This window comes from Cricetulus griseus, chromosome 8 (genome assembly GCF_003668045.3).
Source record: "Cricetulus griseus strain 17A/GY chromosome 8, alternate assembly CriGri-PICRH-1.0, whole genome shotgun sequence".
Lineage (NCBI taxonomy): Eukaryota > Metazoa > Chordata > Mammalia > Rodentia > Cricetidae > Cricetulus > Cricetulus griseus.
The window spans coordinates 64,079,186-64,101,554 of NC_048601.1; the positions used below are offsets into that span (position 1 = coordinate 64,079,186).

The 22,369-nt window shown below is 49.3% G+C and overlaps 3 protein-coding genes across 4 annotated transcripts; 2 read left to right on the forward strand and 1 right to left on the reverse strand.

The window, feature by feature from the left end:
• Positions 1–2,376: 2,376 nt before the first annotated feature.
• On the forward strand, positions 2,377–4,751 carry CUNH2orf68 (chromosome unknown C2orf68 homolog). Its single transcript, XM_027429492.2, has 4 exons — positions 2,377–2,515; positions 2,594–2,712; positions 3,538–3,689; positions 4,026–4,751. The coding sequence occupies exons 1-4, from the start codon at positions 2,409–2,411 to the stop codon at positions 4,146–4,148; spliced, it is 501 nt and encodes a 166-aa protein (XP_027285293.1). The 5' UTR covers positions 2,377–2,408; the 3' UTR covers positions 4,149–4,751.
• A 5,787-nt stretch (positions 4,752–10,538) lies between these two features.
• Tmem150a (transmembrane protein 150A) lies at positions 10,539–14,882 on the forward strand. The gene is made up of 8 exons (XM_027429488.2): positions 10,539–10,647; positions 11,220–11,401; positions 11,804–11,851; positions 12,138–12,224; positions 13,085–13,152; positions 13,485–13,612; positions 13,769–13,946; positions 14,135–14,882. The coding sequence occupies exons 2-8, from the start codon at positions 11,337–11,339 to the stop codon at positions 14,374–14,376; spliced, it is 816 nt and encodes a 271-aa protein (XP_027285289.1). The 5' UTR covers positions 10,539–10,647; positions 11,220–11,336; the 3' UTR covers positions 14,377–14,882.
• On the reverse strand, positions 14,840–17,555 carry Rnf181 (ring finger protein 181). 2 transcript variants are annotated; one of them, XM_027429489.2, is made up of 5 exons: positions 17,388–17,555; positions 16,561–16,688; positions 16,284–16,393; positions 16,051–16,125; positions 14,840–15,823 (listed from the first exon to the last, which is right to left on the reverse strand). In XM_027429489.2, exons 1-5 carry the CDS (start codon positions 17,510–17,512, stop codon positions 15,710–15,712), a joined length of 552 nt encoding a protein of 183 aa, XP_027285290.1. In that variant the 5' UTR covers positions 17,513–17,555; the 3' UTR covers positions 14,840–15,709. The 2 variants fall into 2 exon arrangements, with proteins under 2 accessions (XP_027285290.1, XP_027285291.1); XM_027429490.1 differs by having other exon boundaries at positions 14,840–15,804; positions 17,388–17,554.
• Between the last annotated feature and the right edge of the window lie 4,814 nt (positions 17,556–22,369).

Genomic DNA, 22,369 nt, shown 5'->3' on the forward strand with positions numbered 1-22,369 from the left:
CCAATCAGGAACCGAGCTGGCCTCTGACGCGCAGCTCCCTACGAGTCGCTGAGAGGGACAATACAGACGGCTGGACCCTAATGGGCACTACTTGCCCAGTTGAGACAATTCTTTATCCATCATCTCTTCACAGATTAAAGAGATAGGAACCTTTCACAGGCTACAGTGATTGTAGAAGAAAGGAAGCTGGCATTCGACACAGTTTGTGTCTCGAAACGACAATCCAGAGAAGTCCTCTGATCCAGAGCTGATGACCTACACAGAAAAGAGAGTCAGTATTCCCAAATTTATCTCCTCCATTCAGGTTTGTACCTGGGAACTTCAATTAGTACCATATTTAGAGGGATCCTGAAATTAGAAAATTGCAAATACTCTGCCAAGGCTCACTTACTGTTTAGCTAATAAAACTCCAAATTCAGTTTTACCACTGAGGCATGCCTTAGTCCCTGCCTATTTGAACAGTTCCATTGAGGTATAATTGACATACAGAGTACCACATATTTGACGAGTGTAATTAGCTAAATTCTGAAGTGTGAACACTTGTGAATCCATTGCCATAATCAAGAGAAGAAACTTGTCTCACTCCAGAAATGTCCTTGTGCCCCTGTGGATTCCCACCCAAACCACTGGGTGACTGCATTTCCTAGAATTTTATACTCGAGAGTTATACAGTGTTAACTTTCTAACTTGGCCTCTTTTACACCTGACGTACAGACAATCTATTCCTTTACATTGCATTGCAATATTCCATCACACAGTTGTACTAGTACTAGTCTGTCACTGTTCTAATAATGAGTTCCTGATTTCCACATTTTGAAACAAGGACTTAAAAAAATATAGACTCAGGCTGAGGCAGAAAGATTCCCAAAGTTTAAGGCCAGCCTAAGCTACATAGTTAGGCTGAGACTATCCTGAGCTCCATAGCAGAAGGAAAGAAAGAAAGGAGAGATGGCTCAATATTATTAGACCCTCAAAAGCCTTGGCTCCTCCCATGGGCACAGTTAAGCAAGTGGTCTGGGCCGGGACAGTGAAGCCCCAATGTGGCTGGAATAGGGGCTGGGTATGGGTGGAGAAAACTTACCTACCTGAGCACTTGTCTGCCTCATTACCTATATGAGACAGGTGTTCTTAGTATGTCCACTTGAAAATAAGCAAGCAACTGGGAAGATGGCTCAGATGGCGAGAATGCTTACTGTACAAGCATGAGGACCTGAATTCAAATCCCAACACCCACGTACAAAGCCTACAGTAAGTAAACTGGGTGGCGCACGCCTTTAATCCCAGCACTTGGGAGGTATAGACAGGTGGGTCTTTGTGAGTTCAAGGCCAACCTGGTCTACAGAGTGAGTTCCAGGGCAGCCAGAGCTACAAAGACAAACTCTGCCTTGGCGTGTGGTGGGGGAGTCTACAGTAGGTATGGCCTGTACATGTCTATATCCTAGCCCTTTGGAGGTGGAGACAAGAGGACCATGGGCTTGACGGCAGCCAGCTTAATCACAGGCTCAATGAGAGACCCTATCTCAAAAGAACAAGTAGAGAATACAGACCAGAGCACCTGGTATCCTCTGGCCACACACACACACACACACACACACACACACACACACACACACACGTACACGTACATACACTGCACACCACAAACACACACAAAAATAAGGAAATTTAGGCACAGTTGGATCAGAGTCAACCAAGTGGCATATATAACATTTTCTTTTTTCTTCTGCCAAAAAGAATGGAATTATGTCATTTGCAGGGAAATGGTGAACCTAGAGATCATGTTAAGTGAATTCAGTAAGATTTGGAAAGATGAATCGCAAACATTGCACGTTTTCCCCATATGCAGAACCTAGATTTAATGCTGTGTGTGTGTGAAAGAACTGGAAGAGGTAAGTTGGAGGTTGAAAGGGAAAGAAGAGGGAGCAAAGGTGATGGGGATGACGAAATCTCACTTTCTCATGAACCGCATCTGCCCTTAAATATACGAATAAACAGATACACACATACATATATATTTGATCTCACAATGAAGCTCATCGTATTGTACACTGAAGAACTAACTTTAAAAGGCTAGAAAAGAAAGCCAACATCTCTAGAAATAGTTTTCAGTGTTCGTGGATGACTCGCATTTTTTTTAATTCCCTGGTACATCAGCTATAAAATCCTTCTCTCGTATTGGTGATACCACAAAGAAAGCGAAACTCCCGCCCTAACAGCGCTCCACTAGACCAGATCGTTCTGAAAGCATCAACGCTTTGCCTACTCCAACTGGAGCCTACGCACCCGGAAGAAGGGCGGGCGACGGAGCCGGAAGTCGCGGTCCGCAGCCGGAAGTCGGGCTTCGCAGCTGGCGGTTTCAGTTCCGCGGCCGTTGTGGCGGTTGCTGCACCTCTGCGCCCAATATCTGGATGGAGGCGGCACGGGATCCAGGCCCGGGGCTGTGCTGCAAGCCCGGCGGGCGTCTGGACATGAGCCACGGCTTCGTACATCACATCCGCCGGAACCAGATCGCTCGGTACCGCCCCGCCCCAGGCCCGGCCCGGCCCGATTCGGCCGGGTGACAAGCGCCTGACTCCCGCTCGGCTCCCCGCAGGGACGACTACGACAAGAAGGTGAAGCAGGCGGCCAAGGAGAAGGCGAGGAGGCGCCACACACCCGCACCCACGCGGCCCCGCAAGCCAGACCTGCAGGTGTACCTGCCTCGCCACCGAGGTGAGCAGCGGCCCACCCGCGGCCCCGCCCCCTGGGCAAGCTCCGCCCTCTGGGCAAGCCCCCCTCTTCTCCGTGTCAGGGGCCCCCTCTCGTCTCAGCCCTTAAAGAAGCCACTGCCTCAGCGCCCCCAGATCTCCGCTTCAGGGCTCGTGACCCCAGTTAAGCAACACTGTTACTGAAGTACATGGGACCCGGCCATGAATCACTGTCCACCCACCGGTGGTGGTCTGCCATGCTGAGTTTTAAGATTCCTGCCACTGGAAGAGAGGAAACCTAGCTGAGATTTAAAAAAACAAAAACAGCCAGTACATGCAATGAAGTGAACCCAGTAAATGGCCTTTCCCCGGTTTTCCTGTGACCATGAACTCACTTTAACAAACACATGACACTAAGTTTGTGTGATGTTACTAACTCATTGAGTCCATAGGACACCATGAGCTGAAAACTGTTACTTCTGTTTCACTGTCCAAAGAGGTAGAATGATAAGTTGTTCAACATCTCAGAGCTAGTAAATGGCAGAGCCTGGATTTGAACCCAGGCAGAGTTCCGCCAATCCATTGAGCAGCTCCCAGTGATATTTGCTGGAGGCATATGCATCTTGTACCTACTTTGTAACAGAACTGTACTAGAGGAGAGCTAGAAAGGGAAGTTAAAATCCTGACTGACAGTTCCCCAAACACACACACTGTGTTCACATACATGCATACATACCCAGAGTCTGTTGGAAGCTTGGAAGCTTTCTTGGTGTTCTTTTTCTGATCATTTCTGTGGGTATTGGTTTTAGCAGCATCCCCTTTTCCCTTTCATTGTGGTTTGCCCTTACAGATGGCTCTGCCCACCTAGTCAACCCAGACTGTGAGGAGTCCGGTGAAAGCAGCAGTAGTGGAAGCTCTGAGCTGGAGCCTCCTGGCCGCCAGCTCTTCTGTTTAGAATATGAGGCGGACAGTGGAGAGGTCACATCAGTTATTGTGTATCAGGTATGCCTTCTGGAAACAGCTGCAGCTTGAAGGTCCTGGGCCCTGATGGAAACTGCTGCCAGTCTCTGAGCCAGTGTATATCTCAGGGCCAGTGGGAAAATGTGTCTTCCACATGGGACTGCTGGGCATTGTCATCAGGTACAACTTTCTCAGCACACAGTGATTCTTAGTTGGGGGGGGACAAAGAGACCTTGTGACCTCAGTTGAGAACCACTATTACAAGGGACTCCTTTGGCCTTAAGCCAAAGAATTCTATGAGAATGCTGTCTAGGGACAGGGCAGGTCACTTTCTTGAAAGAGACCGGCTCTGAGTTTCCTGACTCTTCCTCTGTGTAGGATGATGATCCCAAAAGGGTGAGTGAGGAAATATCAGCACATACACCTCTGGATCCAGCCATGCAAGAGGCCCTCAGGGTGCGCATCCAGGAAGAGCTTGCAAAGCGCCAGAGCCGACACTGACCGGGTTGAAGGCATTCAGGCAGGATTTACTGCACTTGGCACAATTTCACCCAGGGAACTTACCTCTAGTTTGGGGGTATAGGACCAGTCTATTGATCTTCAGGGATCCTTGTCCTCCCTCTCCAGGCTGCTGTGTCCACAAGGGTGTTGCAGGACCACATCTGGCCTACCTCCCAGCAGCCATTCTTTTCTGTATATTGGCCCATTTGTCTGACCTAACATTCTGGAATTTTATGACAGTGTTGGCTAACTTGGCATTTTGGGACAGAGATTTCAGGGAGAATCAAGGCTTTTGAAGCCTTTGCCCACGTGCTGCTGTCTTGATGGGGTTATTTGCTAGGCCGTTTCATGAGCCATATTTGTTATTTTGTGGTTCCTTGATGTTTCTGCTTTCTTTCACCCATCTTCCCTTAGACCAGTTGTCACTTTTCCTTTCTCCTGTCTTTTTGCCATGGGTAGAATCCATTTCTCACCCTCCCAACATGACTGTTTCTCTACCACTCAGGAATTTGGAAGTGGGGGTTCTGGGAGCCTGCCTTCCTACCAAGTTCTCCGAGTAATTCTGATGCCAATAAAACAGGAGAACGTTGTTTTTGAGGCCTATTTGGAAACATATCTCCTTCCCCTTCGATGGCTTTCCCAAGCTGTTCGTATACCCCACTGCTTTGCACTATGTAGAAGACTGTGTAGGAGACCTAGGAAGAAGACGCTGAGCCAAGCTTCAATTATCTGTTGAAAAACCTGCCTGCTGGGAGTGGTGGCACACACCTTTAATCCCAGCACTCAAGAGGTAGAAGCAGGAAGCTCTCTGTGAGTTCAAGGCTAGCCTGGAACAAAGGAAGTTCCAGGACAGTCAGCCAGGGTTCTGTAGAGAGACCCTATCTCAAAAAAAAAAAAAAAAAAAAAAACAAGAAAAGAAAAGAAAAAGAAAAAGAAAAAGAAAGAAAAGAAAAAAAGAAGAAGGAGATAGGTTAAAAAAGAAAAGAAAAACCTGCCTTGGCTAGGCCTACCAAATTCATCCCCAGCTATAAACAGACTACCTTCTGCTCAGAGTAAAGGGAAATTATCAAAACAAACTTGAAACTAACTCTTGAGTTATGGTTTAACAGTCTTGAATTATTGAAGTTTGAAAAGTTGACAATAGCTATAATTGCCTCTTGGTGGGGGGGCTATAGTTGCAAAAAGGAGAGTCCTGAAGAACACCATAGACTAAGTGAAATGAACACTTCTCCACCCCATGCTTTCTTCTTTCCTGCCTGCCAAGATATGTCTGAGCATGGTTATGCACACTTGTAACCCCAGTATGCAGGAAGCCAAAGTAGGAGGATTGCTACAAGTTAAAGACCAACCTAAGTTGTTTCAAGAAAAAACTAAATAAATATAACTTAGGTCCTCTGAGTAAAGATACCCAGACATAGCATTTTTCCAACAGGGGACATGTTTTCCAACACAAGATTAGGCTAAGGTCTGAAGTCCACAACACATTCTGTGAACAGGAATTCAGAGGCACCTAGGATTTCCAGGAAATGAGCCTAACTTCAGCAACTTGAATTGTAAGTTGTAAAAGAGCCTAGCAGCACTGAGACTGCCTGCAACCAAACCCCCTGCCCCAGGGGGTTTGTCCTCTATATGAGGGTCTCAAGAGCATTCTGACTATATCAGCTCAGTTTTTTCCCTTCAAGGACACTTAAGGGCTCTGCTGGGTTTTATCCTACTCGCTGAAAACAGATATAATGGGGCTGGGCATCTACTTTATGCCATGCAAAGGAATTCTGGGGCAGTGAGTTAGGTGGTAAGTTAGAAGGGCCTGGTTGTGGGTGTGGCTGGGAACCTAAATGCTCTAGACCCAGAGAGCTGGTCCCAGGGTCAAGTGCCTTAAGCTTGTCAGGCCTAAGCCCAGTTCTGCTGTCAAAGGAAAAAGCCTTTACCCTGTACTAGTGCACAGGTGCTGTAAGTGCCTTTGGACTTACATGGTTAGATACCATGCAGAACCTCCAGGGTGAAAGAGGTTCTGCCAGACTCCACGCTCTTCATCCAGCAGGTCATTTTTAGCCTCCAGTTAATCAGTCCATTTTCTGACTTGAAACACAGGATTCACTGGAACTCTGGCTGCTTTGGGGGTCTGTGCTCTTAGAGCTTCATTTCCTATTTCCTGGTCCAGTTATTGAACCTAGAAAAAAAGACCCAAAGAGGAATCTTGAGGTGCTGGGGCACCTTAAAATGTGCCTCTATTCCCACTTCTTGAAAAAGGAAGAAATAGAAGAACACAGCATTCGGTATAGGCCTTTTATATGTTTATGCAATCCTCACCAAGACTTCCTCAGATAGGAGACTGATGGAAACTCCTCTAAGCCTTTTTTCCAGAAGCACTTTGCTCATCAGGTGTGTAAGAAAGATTTTTCCAGCCAAGAAAGCATTCTTGATTGTTTGCTAATTTGTCCTGAAGCTGCAAACCTGTACTTACATAAAGGGTGGTCGTTCTGAGCTGGCCTGCTGGAGCCGATGCTGATGTTTCTCCAGGCAGCCCTGAAATGCCCTTCGGGGCTGTGCCCTATGCCTTATGGCTGAGCTGCATTGCTCTGCTGTTCTCTGCTGGGGTCCATGACTGTACCGCTCAGTTTATTTGGCAGATCTGCTTCTAGATGTCTGTTAACCTGTTTCAAAACTCACAGTGGCACAGTAGAAGCAGTGTGCCACGGCCAGGACTTACAGCAAACTGCTTCAGAATCAACACTCATTTGAGGAGATACATTCTTGGCTGTCTTTTTTGATGGCGCGGGGGGGGGGGGGGGGATATAAAGGTAAGGGAGGCTGGGCCAGGTAGGAGGCACATGCCTGTAATCCCAGCTGAGATGAAAGGTTTGCCATATAGCCAGGCATAGTGGCACATACCGTTAATCATAGCACTTGGGAGGCAGAGTCAGGAAGGTCTCTGAGTTTGAGGCCAGCCTGGTCTACACAGCAAGTTCCATGACAGGCAGGACTACATAGAAATACCCTGTCTCAACTTCACTACCTTAACGCCTCCCCCCCCCAAAAAAAAGGCAGGAAGGTCTCCGAGTTTGAGGCCAGCTTGAGCTACATAGACCTTGTATCAAACAAAAAGTCTCATTTCTACTCTCTATGAAATATTTTCCCCTTAGTTCTTAACTAGAATTAAGCTTGTACTTCACAGTTTTATAATTCTTGGGGGGGAGAGAGACAGAGACGGGGAGGGAGAGAGAGAGAGAGACAGAGGGAGGGAGAGAGCGAGCAAGCATGAGTGCACTGGGGTGCACTAGTTTCGCAAGAGGGCTTGGGCTATGCAAGTATAAATGATAAAGCTGGAGTTGTGGCCCATTTGCAAGCATGAAAGTCTTTGTAGTGCAAAAAGGGAAAAGATAAAAGTGTACATGATGAGAGTGGTATAGGTACTGGCGACAGTGTCGCCAGCCAGTGGTCTATGAATGTGAAAGACATTCTGTCTCTGTCATCTGGGGTGCACTGCCAACTAGAGATCAACCCAGATTGAACCCCGTTGGGGTGGTAAGTATTCCAATCTGCAGTGTGTTTGACAAGGTCTGTGAATGTCAGGGTAGCGCTTCCCAGATAACACAAATGAGACCTATGTAAGGACAGATGATTTTCCTACCTCTGAACCTTTTGGGACAATCTCATGGAATGTTGACAGTTATTTGAAACCTAAACTAACTCCTTTGGATTCCTAGCCTATCCCTCGCAGCCCTAGGCATCCAGCCCAAATTTCTATAGGAGTTGGAGTGATGCTAGAAGTGAAAACCCTCCTAGTAAAAGGCTCGTCTCTTCCCAGAGCCAACAGAACAAGAGGCTGGGAATGGTGGTGAACAGTTCAAGAGACTGAGACAGGAGGAGCACTGTACATTCAAGAGCAGCCTAAATTATATAGCAACACCTTATCTCAAAAAAAAAAAAAATAGTATCGGTGTACAGGCTATGTCATGGTGCTAAATGTAGAAAAAGCCATACATACTCATTTCTGGTGTTTCTGTATAAATAAAAATGAATTATGCAAATTGTTTGAAAATCATGGAAGGTACTTTTTTTAACCAATAAACTATTTTTACAGCACTGTTTTTGCCAAGAGTTGTGAAATCACTTGTGTACTTGGGGAGGGAGGGTAAATGCCTGCCCTAAAGTCACTCCACTACTGAATCAGCACTGGAAATCTTACCTCTTGCTGTGCTAACGATTTTAAGAGCTGTTCTGGTCAGAGTATAACAGCTAGATTCACATAGCATAAAAGTTGAAACATCTGATCCTACTGTTGCCCCCCTTAGGCAGCTTCCCCCTTTAGGTGTCCATAAACAACCTTGTCCCCATCAGAACTTGTATCTTAAGAGTAATTCTGTTTATTTGGGTTGACATATTAAACCTAAAAGTGCCTCCAGTGGCACAGCTTCAGAGTTCAGGTAACCTTAACACCATGTCAGAATAGTCAGCAGTGCTTATGGGATCCTCCAAGACCCCCTGATGATGGGATAGAGACACAAATCCAGCTCAATAGGATACAGTGAGTGTTAGAAGTCCATGGCCATATGGTCCTGTAACAATGGTACTGAGACAGGCAGGGCAATAATCAAAATCTGGGCTGGGGCCGGGGGATATATATAAAATTTGGGGGCTAGAGAAATGGTTCAGTGGTTAAAAGCATTTGCTGCTCTTCCAGAGGACAAGGGTTCAATTCCCAGCACACAGCTCCTGACCCCAGCCCCAGAAGATCCACGACAAGCATGTGTACAGACTTCCAGGCAAGCAAAACACTATACATATAAAGAAAAACATAATTTTAAAAGTTCACCAGCCAGATAATAGGGAGTTCCAGCAGTGGGACTACATAGTCCCTACCTTGATGTGAAGAAAAGCTAACCAAGTGTGGTGCTACATGCCTGCAATCCTAGCACTCTGGAGGTTAAAGCCGGAAGGATCATTAAACTAGTCTGGATTACATAATAGGACACTGGGGGCGGAGGGCAGCTTTCAATGATAGTTCATAGTCCCATTTGAACATGTAAGAAAAACGGTGCCTGGTTAGGTTGGAATGTAATGGGACAGGAAGATACTATGTCTGTGTTACTGAGGGATGCACCTTTGTCCCTACAGTTAGAAGCTGGGCTGGATTTTATACCCACCTCCACCCCTGTGAATTCAGCCAAGCTAGTCTTGTCCAGTGATAATTGCATAGCCATATTTCTTGGCCCTGTTTTCACTAAGTCCCCGTGGCAAGACGGAAAGGGCCATTCAGCGGTTTCCTATACCATTTCTGTCCTCCATTTGGATCCCCAAAAGGTTTCTCCTCTTGAAGCCCCAATTCACAACTTGTTCTGTTCTATTTTCCGTCGGCACAAGGAACTTTGTCAAGCTAGCCTTGCTTTCACCAGTCTATCCCCCACTGCTACCAGCCTGGGATCATGCCCCCTTGGGATAATGATAATAATAATGATGATCTAAGTGTGGTCTCATGAGTCCCCACTGCTGGGGCACACCTATGGTGTGCGAGCAGAAGTAGCCACCCCCTTTCCATCATGAAGAGAATGTTGGGAGTGCACTCTCAATTGAAGGGAGACTAATGGATAATTTATTCCTACATAGTCCCGTTTCCTCTTCCCATACACCACCTGAGTCCCTCACCTTCCCCTCTAGTAGTGAGCACCTGGGGTGTGTTCATCATTACTAACCCTAAACAGGCACCTCTATGTATTTAGAATGGATATCCTTTAGTACCCTAAACCTTATTTAAGTGTTGAGTCGTTAGTCGGGAAACTTCTTGGACACGGTGACTTCTGGCCAGTACTCTGTGTAAATAAAAATAAAAATAAAAGCAGCCCTCTTCCAGAGTTTGCTAATGGGGCTGGCCAGAGGGTAGGGGGTGGGATGGGCAAAACCAAAACCAGCGTGCATTGGGTTTCCTAAGCCAGGTCCAGGATTGGTGCTTAATGTCTCATCCACCTGCCTCATGCCTGTCAAGACAGTGGCAGGCTTGGGGCGCCTCACTGAGGTAGGGGAGAGCCTCCCTAAAGCCTTAACAGTCCGCCGAGGCAGTGGAGGAAGGCTTCTTCCAGCCACGTGCACGATGACAGCCACAGGCAACAGTCACGGGCGGAGCTGCAGGGCTAGCCAGCCCGCACTCCCACCGCAGGAATGACAAACGCAACTGCCCACTAGATCTCGGTGTCAGAGGTGTCCGGGCCATCGCCCCGGGCGCCCAGGTCCCCTGGACTTGGGGCACCGCCCACGTTTCCCCCGTGACATTGCCGCGGGGGCTCGGGAGTTGTAGTCTCGGGCGGGGCGCAGGCACCGGGGCCGGGTCTACGCGGACTCCACGTCCCGGCGGGCGGCGCGGCGGGCCTGGGGCCGCCAGGGGCGGGGCCGCTCGGCCCTTTAAACCTTTCAGGGCTGCTCCGAGGGCCGCAGCTGGAGACGCAGCCACGAGGGGGCTGAGCAGGGAGCGGCGGCGGCGGCGGCGGCGGGGCGCTCCGGGGAGGTGCGTACTGGACTTCTTTTCTCTCTTGATTCCAAGGGCTCGCCTTGGGGAGCCGGGCTCTGGAGGGAGGGGGAGCTGTCGCAGGCTGCGGACTCCTACCCAAGCTGGGGTCCCTGTGCCCACGCGAGCAGGACCCGGTCCGGCTTCCCTCGAGAACCCGCCCCTTTGCCCGGGCGCGGTGGTCAGGTGGTTTGCCCGCACGCCAACGCCTCGTAGCCAGCCGCTCTCTCGGTCGGCTCACCCTCCCAGGCTTTCCTTGGCATGATCCCCTTGATTGTCCTAGCTCCAGCCTTCACCAAGCCGGTGTCCCTCAGGCCGGGGAGCGTGGCTCTCTTTCCAGATGTTACAGCCCTGCCTGAAGCTCTCAGCGCGCCGGTGGCATTTGAGTAGACTGCAGAGGCCCCAGATGGATAGCCAGAGGGTGCCACGTTCCAGCTGGGGCTCAGCCCAAAGTCTGGACTCTCCAACGCCCAGGGGGAGCTCTGGATGAAGTGTTGCCCACCCTTCCCCTCCCCCCTCCCCCGCCCTGGCCAGTCACCAGACCCTGGACCTTGATCTCTCTCCCCCACCAGGCCAGGGCAGCTGATGATTGTGGCTGAAATATCTCAAGGTAGCTGGGCCTGCCCCCTCTTCCCTACCTACCTGTTGTCCTTACCCCCAAACTACCACCACCCTGGCTCCACTCCCTCATGACCGCCTGGATCCTCCTTCCTGTCAGCCTGTCAGCATTCTCCATCACGGGCATATGGACAGTGTGAGTAAGAGGGTGTGGGTTGAGGGGGGCCTAACAGGAGCTTGGTGGCACACAAAGTCTGTTGACCTGTTTGTAGGCTCCAGAATGGTAGGTACCCAGGGTCATTCTGCCCGTCTCCAAAGCTTGGCCTGATTCCTGGGCACACAGCCTCTTGAGACAAGCTGGCACCACTGCAGTCCAGCAAGACAGGCTCCAACATATACTTCTAGGCAGGGCAACTTGCGGAGGGTCTTTGGTTGGAAGCAATTGTGCAGGGTCTGCTATAGCATCGATACCCACCTCCTCACCCCATTGAATGACAACATGGACAGTGAGGCTGAAGTAGGCCAAAAGTCAAAGAGCCAGTAGGGGGTGGCTGGGCCTGAAGAGACATGGGGACAAGGTGACAGTCTGCTTTCACAGGTATGCCATGGCCGTGATGAACCGCCACGTGTGTCCAGTGGAGAATTGGTATGGAGTTCTCTGCAGATGGCCTCGCTCTAAAGCTCCCTTTATCTGTCCCTCTCTGATCCCACAAGCTAGATGGAGCCCATAGGCTTCGTTGCTGTTCTCTGACATTGATCTCCACGCATGATGTCCTGTCCAACCACCCACTTCCCATCATCCCTTCATCCTCTTTGCTTCTGCTTCATGAAGGCCTGGGGAGGTCTGAAAGATTTCTCTTTGAAACCTTAAGGCTACAGGCCAAGGTTTTGAGATACTCCTTCCCCCAATCTACCCATATCCTACCTGCCAGGTCCTACAATGAGTCCTGCTCTCCTGACCCTGCTGAACAAGGGGGCCCCAAGACCTGCTGTACCCTTGATGATGTTCCCCTCATCAGGTAGGTCCTGGAAACTGGGCAGACCCAGGTCCCTCCAGATTTCCAGAAACCCTCTCAAAGCAAAAGACTGTCCCTGGATCTCAAGAAGAAACATACTGAGCCAGTTAATACTGCCAAGGCTAGTGGCAAAAGCTATAATCCTAGCACTTGGGAAACAGAAGTAGGAAGATGAATTCAAGGTCTGCCTGTGCTATGTGAGTGAGACCCTGTCTCAGTGAAGAAAAGAGATGGGGGAGCCTGGGCATTGGGCATGTAGCTCAGTTGGCAGAATACTTGTATGGCACACACAAAGCCCAGTAACACATAAAACTAAATGTGGTAGCACATGCCTGCAATCCCAGCACTCTAGAGAATGAGGCAAGAGATCAGAAGTTCAAGGTCATCCCCAGCTAGTTTTGGCTGGCCTGAGCAATGCAAGACCCTATTTCAAAGAAATAAATGCACTACTTGCCATTTCTAGGAGCTGGGCATCCTGCTGAGTTTTATATGCCAGTAGTGCCTTTTAATCCTTCCTTCAGGTTAGCTTCTGTTCCTTTCACCACTTTTGATGTGGAAACAGGCTTGGGGATACTCACTTAAGTCACACAGCCAGCCAATGAAAGTACCCAGATTTAAAGTCAGCACTTCTGAGTGCCCAACACAAGTTCAAGGAAATCCAGACCAGCTGCAGGCCTCAGCAAGGTGCCTCAGATCTGTTGGGCACTGTAGGGAACCTCTTTATCTCTCTTATACATGAGCTCTATTTAAATCAGAAGCTTGCCTACTGAAGGACCAAGCACAGATAGGGCCCCCAGGGGGGCTGGAGGGGTATAGAGGGCCACAGGTTACCTCTGCCTCACTGTCCTCACCCCTCCCCTCAGCAAGTGTGGAACATATCCCCCAGAGAGCTGCCTCTTCAGCCTCATTGGCAACATGGGTGCTTTTATGGGTGAGTGACACCATCAGACCCTCCCCTCATCTCCAGAGAAGCCCAGAAACGTTTACTCTGCACAGCCTGCCCCATCACTAAGGGCTGGTAAGAGGGGCAGCTTCTCTCCAGTTCATTGACGGGCAGATGCTAACTAATCTTCACACAGCTGCCCTGGGTGAAAGCCTGGGACTTTGGGGAATGACACAAAAACAGTTCTACCTACTCCACAACCTTGTAGCTCTCAGAAAGAGGCTGGAGTGCCTGAGCATGCAGGAAGCTGGAGGGCAGGCTGGGAAGGCAAAGTTGGAGGAAGGCAGAGAACTGGCCCCAGCATGACTGTCTTCCCCTAGTGGCCCTGATCTGCCTTCTTCGGTATGGGCAACTCCTGGAGCAGAGCCGGCACTCCTGGATCAACACCACAGCACTCATCACAGGCTGCACCAATGCTGCTGGCCTTGTGGTGGTTGGCAACTTTCAGGTGCCTCCCACCCACCTCCCCTTAACAGGGTCTGACTGCCTGTAGGGGCAATTCCTGGAGACTGATCAAGGAAGGGAGGGCTGAGGAGGGAGAGAGAAGTGATGGATTGGGCAGAAAGGTGGGGCTACTTTATGGAATAGCCCCTGTCTGGACCAGGTGGACCATGCCAAGTCTCTACACTACATCGGAGCTGGTGTGGCCTTCCCCGCTGGGCTGCTCTTTGTGTGCCTGCAATGTGTTCTCTTCTACCACGGGGCCACCACAACCCTGGACCTGGCTATGGCCTACCTTCGGAGTGTGCTGGCTGTCATCGCCTTCATCACCCTGGTCCTTAGTATCCTTCTGGAACAGGGTAGCCAGGAACTCATCCCCTAGCTCAGCCCCCCCCCCCCACTCCCAGGTTGGGGTTAGGGGTGGGATCTTGAGCCCAGTGACTATTGCCCTAGTAGTCTTCTCGTTATGAGGTCTGATCCTTTACCTCAGTCCCCACATCCACTGAACCTTTCCTTAACCCTACTCCAGGTGGAGTCTTCTTCCTCCATGAGAGCTCTCAGCTACAGCATGGGGCTGCCCTGTGTGAATGGGTGTTTGTCCTCGATATCCTCATTTTCTACGGCACCTTCAGCTATGAGTTTGGGGCAGTCTCCTCAGACACACTGGTGGCTGCACTGCAGCCTGCCCCTGGCAGGGCCTGTAAGTCCTCTGGGAGCAGCAGCACCTCTACCCACCTCAACTGTGCTCCTGAGAGTATTGCCATGATCTGAGTCTGGAGGGTGGCTGGCCCAGCCTCCGAAGCACCCACACCTTTTACCTTCTTTGCATTTATTTTGTACCAAAAACAGTTTTTAGAGAGTATTGTTGGGATCTAGGCTTCCTAACTCCTGGAGAAGTGGCCATCCAACATCCACCTGTGCCATAGAGGACGGTCTTGCCAGCTGCCTCTGCTACATGTCCTGTTCCCCCAGACCAGAGTAGTATTTTGTGTTAAAGGTCACCGGTCCTCACTTGCCCTGCCAGCCCTTCAGGTGCCTTCTACTCCCAGTGCCAGAGCCAGACCACTGGGGTTTCCTGCTGCAGGAATTGGGGGCTGGGGCAGCAGGGACCCTTAAGTCTGGATGATGGGAGGAGCATGCCTTAGCCTAAGGGAAAGCCCACCCAGCTGCATTTGGGTTCTTCACTCTGCCCCTCACTTCCTTTAGGGCAAATAACACAGCAGAACCACATGAGTATTTTAGTACTTTTTTATATCTATTAAAAGAATTCTAATTTGCATGTTTGCAGTCTGTTCTGGAGAATCAGAGAGGGTCTGATCCAGTAGGTAGGGATGAAAAGAAGCCCTTTCGTCCAGGAAAGATTCTTGAGGGTGTCAGGTGCCATCTAAATACATCAATAGGGTCTGGAAATGATAGTACATACCAGTAATCCCAGCACTGGGGAGGTACAGACAGGAGGATCTCTTAGTTTTGTATAGACCAGGAGCAGCCTGGTGTCTACACAGCGAGTTCCAAGCCAGCCAGGGTCACATAGAGAAACCCACTCTCAAAACCCCCACCAAGGCTTGGTCCCCTTTATGAGTCTCTAAAAAGGCTAAAGAACTGGATTGGCTTTATAGTCTCATTTCTTTCCCCTACCCAGTCTGGCTTGAACTTTGATTCCTTGATATGGGGGCCTACAGGGACAGGATGCAGAGAGCAACTTTTACAATGTTAAAAGTTTTCTCAGAGGAACTAAAGAACACCCCCAGGATTCCAATGTTAACTAAAGGTTCCAAGGTTAACTAGAGTCTTCCGGAAGGGGGGTGGTGCAAGTTAGTTTATCAGTTTTAAACAGCTACAAAGGGCCAGGCCGACACAGTCTGACTTCTAACTGAGAATACTCAGACCCAAGCCCTGGCTATTCCCAGGGCCCCACCACCCAGAGTCTAGAGGCAAGCAGAGAGAAAGGCAGTCTGGCACCTTGTGCCATTTGACACCTTTGCCATCTTTTTCATTAGCAGCAGGGTTGAGGATGCAGAGCCCTGTTCCAGCGTGTGAGCAGTGCAGCTGCAGGGCGGGTAAAGAAACCTTTAATGAAGATCAAAGTGCAAAGGGGAAGATGTCACAGAGGCTGAGCTCTCAGCCCTAACCGCTGCCTCACGTGTACATGGCTCCGTGGAGATTCTCCAGACGGTGCTGCTGCTGCTGCCTCCGAGCCTGGAAGAAAGACAACAGGCTAGGCAGGGTCAGGCCTGAATTCTCATGGATAGGGCCACTGAGCAACTGTCATAGGGCCTGTTTTCAGGCTCCTAGCATCAACAATGCTAAGCACTTTGCCCCTCACCAAACTAACTTGGAAGGGAGCCAAAGTGAGGAGGTCAAGAGACCTGTCCAAGCCTGCTGAAGTGGAGGGATGGGGTGACCAAGCCCATTGTACCCCCTCCACAAATCCCTAGCCCCTACCTTGTCTTTCTTGTGCTCTTCATAACTGTCATCATCAGTGGGCAGCTCATGGCGGCACAGGGGGCAGGAATTTGTCTAGGAAAATCAGAGCAGTATCCAGCCCTTTCCTGCTCCTGATTCCCACCCCTGCTCTCACCCTTTCTTGAGTCTCATCTCAGTCCATTCCAAAAAACAAAAACAGAAAAACAAAACAGGAGCTGGTATTGAGGCAGGGTCAAGGCTGGAAGAAGTACCTTACTTAGCCAGGGCAGAATGCAGCTGGAATGGAAGAGGTGACGGCAGGGCATCTCAATGACAGTCTCCTCCTCCTCAAATTCCAAAAGGCACACAGGGCACTTGAGCTCTTGAAGAGGAAGTGCTGATCAGGAGAACTGTTAAGGCCCCACCCCAACCTCCCACTCAGACCCAGACTTGGCCTAGAAAACTAACAGGCCAGATTGCGGTAGTGTGGGGGAGATGGCAGGTCTTGCTTATCTGCCCTAAACAGCAAAAAAGAACTTGTATTCTCACCAGCCTTGGAGCTACCGATGACTGTTCTGGGGAGGCTCTCCACCACAGCCTTGGCAGCTGGTGGAGGCAGGTGATGTTCCCAATCCACCAATCCCAAGTCCTCAAAGTCCATCCTATTAAAGAGTGATCTGAGGAAGAGGGTGTGAAATCAGAACTAAGGAAACCACACATTTTTGACTCCATAGTCCACTAGACACTTAACAGACAGAAACACCTGCCCTGGCTAATAGTAATAATGACTAGTACATAACTACTCAGCAGAAAAGAAAAAAAAAAGTGGTGTGGAGGCCTGACGAGGTGTCCCTCCCCCTTAATCACAACACTTGGGAGGCTGCGGGATCGAGGCCAGCCTTGTCTACGTACTAAGTTCCAGGCCAGTCAGGAATACATAGCGAGACTGTCTCAAAACACAACACAAGAAAAACACTAGCACGGCGATGTGATCAGACAACCCTAGCTCGCTGCTCATTTCCATTTTTCTTGAAGTAGCAGTCGCAAGGAAGTCGTTCAGCAATGACCCTGTAAAGCCAAGTTAATTCTAGGGAGGCAGTGAGCTTCTGTGCTAGCTTTGTTCTAGCAAAAATACTATCCATTTTCAGCACATGGGCACAGGCCGTGTCTGCCCCCATGACAAGCTTCTCCGGTGCCTCCCTCTGCGACTCCCACCCTTTCCAGCTCAGTCCTTCCCACGATCCTCCTGCGGGCCTTGCTCATTAATGGCCCAAATTAACGACTCTGAATAATCGCGTCGCTCAGACTAACATTCCATATTATTCATCCCATCTCCTAGGTTACCCGCCCTCTCCGCCAAGCCCCAGCCCAGAAACCTGCTGCCCGGGGCCCAGCTCCAAGCCCCGCGCACTCTCCTCGCGAGCTCCAGCAACATGTTGTTGCGGGCCTCGCGCTCAGGGTTCAACGGCTCGCAGTCGTGCTCATCAAAATAAGACGCCATGGCTGCCGAGTTGCTAGGCTTGTCTGACACAGTTCTAGGTTGCCGCTGCATAGCCGGGTCCGCCCTGGCCAATAAGCGGGAGAGCTTCGAGGGGAGAGCCAATCAGAGTATTCGTGGGGTGGGCACAGTGGCTCGCTGACCGCACACAGAGGCGGAAGTACTGATTCAGCCGCCTCTCGTTGGTCGGATGAGTCAGGTGACCAAAGGAGCCCGAGGAAATTCCGGGGACTTTCCTGCGCCAGCTCAGGGAGCCCTCGCAGTGCAAGTGCAAGTGCAACCGCGAGTCCTTGCATTGAGTCTTGTTGGTTGAATTTACCCTCATGCCCCACCTACTTTTCGAGAGGAAAATTCCCACGCACCTGTTATATTTTAGGCATAAAAATAAGGGATGGAAGGGCTGAAAAGATAGCTGAGCTGACCCAAATTCTAGTTACAGCACCCACAGGGTGGCGCTCAACCGTCCGTGGCACAATTTCCAGGGGGTCCAACGCTCTTTGCGGGTACCAGGGAACCAGGCACCCAAGTGAAGACAGACAGACCTGCAGCAAAACACCCACACACATTCAAAACAAAACAAACAAAAAAACCGTGGTGCTTCATGCCTTTAATCCAAGAACTCAAGGAAGCAGAGGCAGGCGAATTTCTGTGAATGGGAGGGCAACCAAGGCTACAAAGTGTGACCCTGTCTTAATCAATCAATGTAATAAAATAAATATAAACAAAGAACGAAAGGGGAAGAAACACAAAACCATTCATGGTTAGGAAGGATCTCAAGTCGGGCAGTTTATAACCTTTAACTCCAGCTCCAGGTAGCCCCTCTTTCCCCCTTCTCCTGGCTACCTACATTCGACTGGCAAAAGCACACATACACATAGCTATAAAAGTAAGTCCTAAAAAAAAAAAAAAAAAAAAAAAAGAGGTGACAGCCAGAGGATTTCAAGTTCAAGACCAGCATGGGCTGCATAATAAGATCCTGTTTTAAATAGGATAAAAAGAGACATGCAGAAAAAGAAAAGCCCACCTTTAATCCCAGCGCTCGGGAGGCAGAGGCAGGCAGATTTCTGTGAGTTTCAAGGCCAGCCTGGTCTACAGAGCGAATGCCAGCTACACAGAGAAGCTCTGTCTCAGAAAGAGAGAGAGAGAGAAGAGAGAGAGAGAGAGAGAGAGAGAGAGAGAGAGAGAGAGAGAGAGAGAGAGCCTATATCTGATCGCTGTAATTGTGTCATACTGTAGTGAGGTACCTTTGCTTTTCTTTTTTCTCATGGGGGCTTAGTCACAGAGCCTTGAGTCTGTGCTAAGCACCTGCTCTACCCGAGCTGCACCCCTATTACTTTGGGCCCTTTTATATATATGAAACCTGAGTCCCAGAAACTGCTTTTCCAAAGTGAGTGTTGTTGACCTCCTTAACAGGGCAAAGTGCTACATTCCATCTTTCTCAGAAGAGGAAGGTGATAAATCCAGAGAAGGAAACAAATTCCTAGAGCAGGCATGTTGGTATACACCTGTAATCTAAGAATTTCAGAGGACAACTTGGGGGTCTTAGGGAGACACTGCCTCTGACAGTGAGTAATAAGCCTGTCTGACCCTTACTTGAATAAGCTTGGGTCTTCTGGGAAGAAGGACCCTCAACTGAGAAAATTCCTCCATCACTTGAGCCTGGAGACAAAGTCATTTTCTTGATTAATGATTGATGTGGAAGGGCCCAGCCCACTGTAGGCATTGTCATCCCAGGACTCTGTAAGAAAGCCAGCTGAGAAGGGCAGTCAGCAGGGTTCTTCCATGGCCTCTGTTTCCGTTCCTGCCTCAGTTCCTCCCCTGATTTTCTGCCCTGACTTCCCTTCATAATGGACTACAATTATAAGTTGAAACAAACCCTTTTCTCAACCAATTGCTTTTGGTCATGGTATTGTATCACAATAGAAAGCAAACAATGCCAGATGGTGGTGACACAAGCCTTTAATCCCAGCCCTCCAGAGGAGGCAGAGGTAGAGTGGATCTCTTTGAGTTCGAGGCCAGCCTGTTCTACAGAGCAAGTTCCTGGGCTACACAGAGAAACCTTGTCTAGAAAAACAAAGAAAATAAAAATAACAAATAAAAATAAATAAAGCAAACAAGACAGAAGTTGGCACTAGGCCTTAGGTATTTCTGTGACAGATCTGAACATATTATTCTGGGGAAGATTGGTAAGGCTGTCGGAATGCTGGGCTGGAAAAGTTATTAAAGTCTTAGAACTTAATGAACTTGTGGGAATTTGAAAGATAGTTCTGACAGCCATGCAGATGATGGAGACTTGGCTTATGATGTTTCGGAGGGAAATTTGAGAGCCTGTTAAAGACTCTGTTGGGGCTCTTTGTGAGACATATTTGAATTAAGAATCTGTAGCCTGCTGGCAGTAGTGGTGGTGAAAGACCCCACAGAGGCTCAGGCCCCCAGGATCTTGGCCCAGGACCTCAACAACCTCAATCACCAGGTGGAGGCAAAAGCTTGATGCAAACAGCAAGAGGTTTTATTGCAGTTGTTTAATGAGCTAACCTCATGTTAGCTCAGGCCTTTCATCCATCCACCATGGTGGATGGCTGGGAAAAGAAGCTGCAAAGCCACGGCATAGAGATCTTATAGGGCAGTGTAAGGGGAGTGTTTAGGGGTACGCACAGGCTCAGGATTGGTGTGCCTCCAGGCTTGGAGGGTTTGCCCTGTGTTGATAGGTCAACTGGTTGTTATGGCCCAATAGGCCCTCCTAGGGCCGTTGTTATGCTCTGCGTGTCATTGCTGTGCACTTGTCCATAAAGCACACCCAGAGCCATAAAGCACAGCACTACCAGCTAACTTCTGATTGGTTCCTTGCCACAAGGCAGGCATCTGACCTCCTAGTGACCAAGACAAGGTCAGGCAAGCACGTGCTAGGCTGTTATGGCTACTGAAACGGGGAGCTATCTGGGTGTGCTTTACGGACAAGCACACAGCAATGACGCGCAGAGAACCACCCTGGGAGGGCCTATGGGCCATAACAACCAGTTGGCCAATCAACACAGGGCAAGCCCTCCAAGCCTGGAGGCATGCCAATCCTAAGCCTGTGCGTACCCCTAGACACTCCCCTTACACTGCCCTACAAGATCTCTATGCAGCCCGTTCAAGCTGTCTTTCTAGCCATCCGCCATGGTGGGTAGATGAAAGACCTGAGCTAACATGGGGTTAGCTCGTTAAACAACTATAATAAAGCCTCGTGCAGTTTGCATCAAGCTTTCACCTCCACCTGATGATTGGGGTGAGCGAGGTCCTGGGCTGAGATCCTGGAAGCCTGAGCTTTCCGAGGGTCTTACAGAGCTGGTCCCTTCAGTGGCAGTGGCATTGGTGGGCATCGCTGCACACCTTTAATCCCAGCACTTCAGAGGCAGGGGCAACAGAGCGAGTTCCCGGACAGCCAGGAATACCTGAGAAAAACAAACAAAGCAGGAATCTGTGGCTCTGGTCAGCTAGGGCTACAGAATCAGCAGTGATTAACAAGAGACTGACCTGCACCACTGTAGTGAAACCTTAGCTCTACTAGGACAATCCATGCTGGTTAGCTGGAGCTGAGAAACTAGCAGTGATTAAGAAGAGACAAGCATTATTATCATGTTTTGGTTTTTCCAGACAGGGTTTCTCTGTGTAATAATTCTGGCTGTCCTGGAACTTACCCTGTAGACCAGGCTGGCCTTGAACTCACAGAGATCCACTTGCCTTTGCCTCCCAAGTGCTGAGATTCAAGGCCTGTACCAGCATACCAGCCCAGCCCCAACTCCACACTCTTCTTTTTAAATAATTCATTTTTATGTGTATTGATATTTTGTTTGCAAGTGTGTCTATGTGAGGGTGTCAGATCTTGAAGTTACAAGACAGTTGTGAGCTGCCGTGTGGGTGCTGGAAATGGAAACCCAGGTCCTCTGAAAGAACCATCAATGCTCTTAACTGCTGAGCCACCTCTCCAGTCCCCCAATTCCACTGTCTTTACTCAACAGCTCACATTGTTTTTTAAAACAGCATCTCTTATTGGCCTGGAGCTCACAAATTGGGATCTGCTTATCTCTACCTTCCCAGCTCTGGATGTACAACAAAGCGACAATATTGGGTTTTTTGTATGTTTATATGTTTTATTGAGAAAGGGTCTCAGTATGTAGACCAGGCTAACCTCAGTCTCACGGAGATCTGCCTGTCCCTACTTCCCCAGTGCTTAGATCAAGGCTAATGCTATCACACTGGACTATACACCTGGCTTTTTAAAATGGGTCCTGGGGATGTAACTCAGGTCCCTGTGTTTTCAAGGCAAACACTTTATGGGGTTATCTTTCTGCATGTTTCTTGTTTGTTCTTTGTTTTTGAGTCAGGTTTTTTTGTTTGTTTGTTTTAGTTTTTCCAGGCAGGGTTTCTCTGTGTAGCCCCAACTGCCCTGGAACTCACTGTGTAGACCAGGCTGGCCTCAAACTCACAAAGATCTGCCTGCCTCTGCCTCCCAAATACTGGGATTAAAGGTATGCACCACCACCACCTGGCTTTTTTGTATGTTTCTTATTTTTCTAAATGTATTGTGTGTGTGTGTGTGTGTGTGTGTGTGTGTGTGTACACTTAAGTGCAGGTTCCCACAGAGGATGTTTTCCCTGAACCTGGATTTATAGGTGGTTATGAAGTGCCTGGCTTGAGAGATGGGAACTGAACTTGCAAATTTGGGTCCTCTGCAAGAGCACTATGCCTTCTTAACCACTGAGTCATCTCTCCAGTCAACTTTTTGCTTTTGAGACCAGGTCTCATATAGCCCAGACTGGCTTCAAACTAACTGTAGCCTAGGATGACCTTGACCTTGTAATCCTCCTGCCTCTGCCT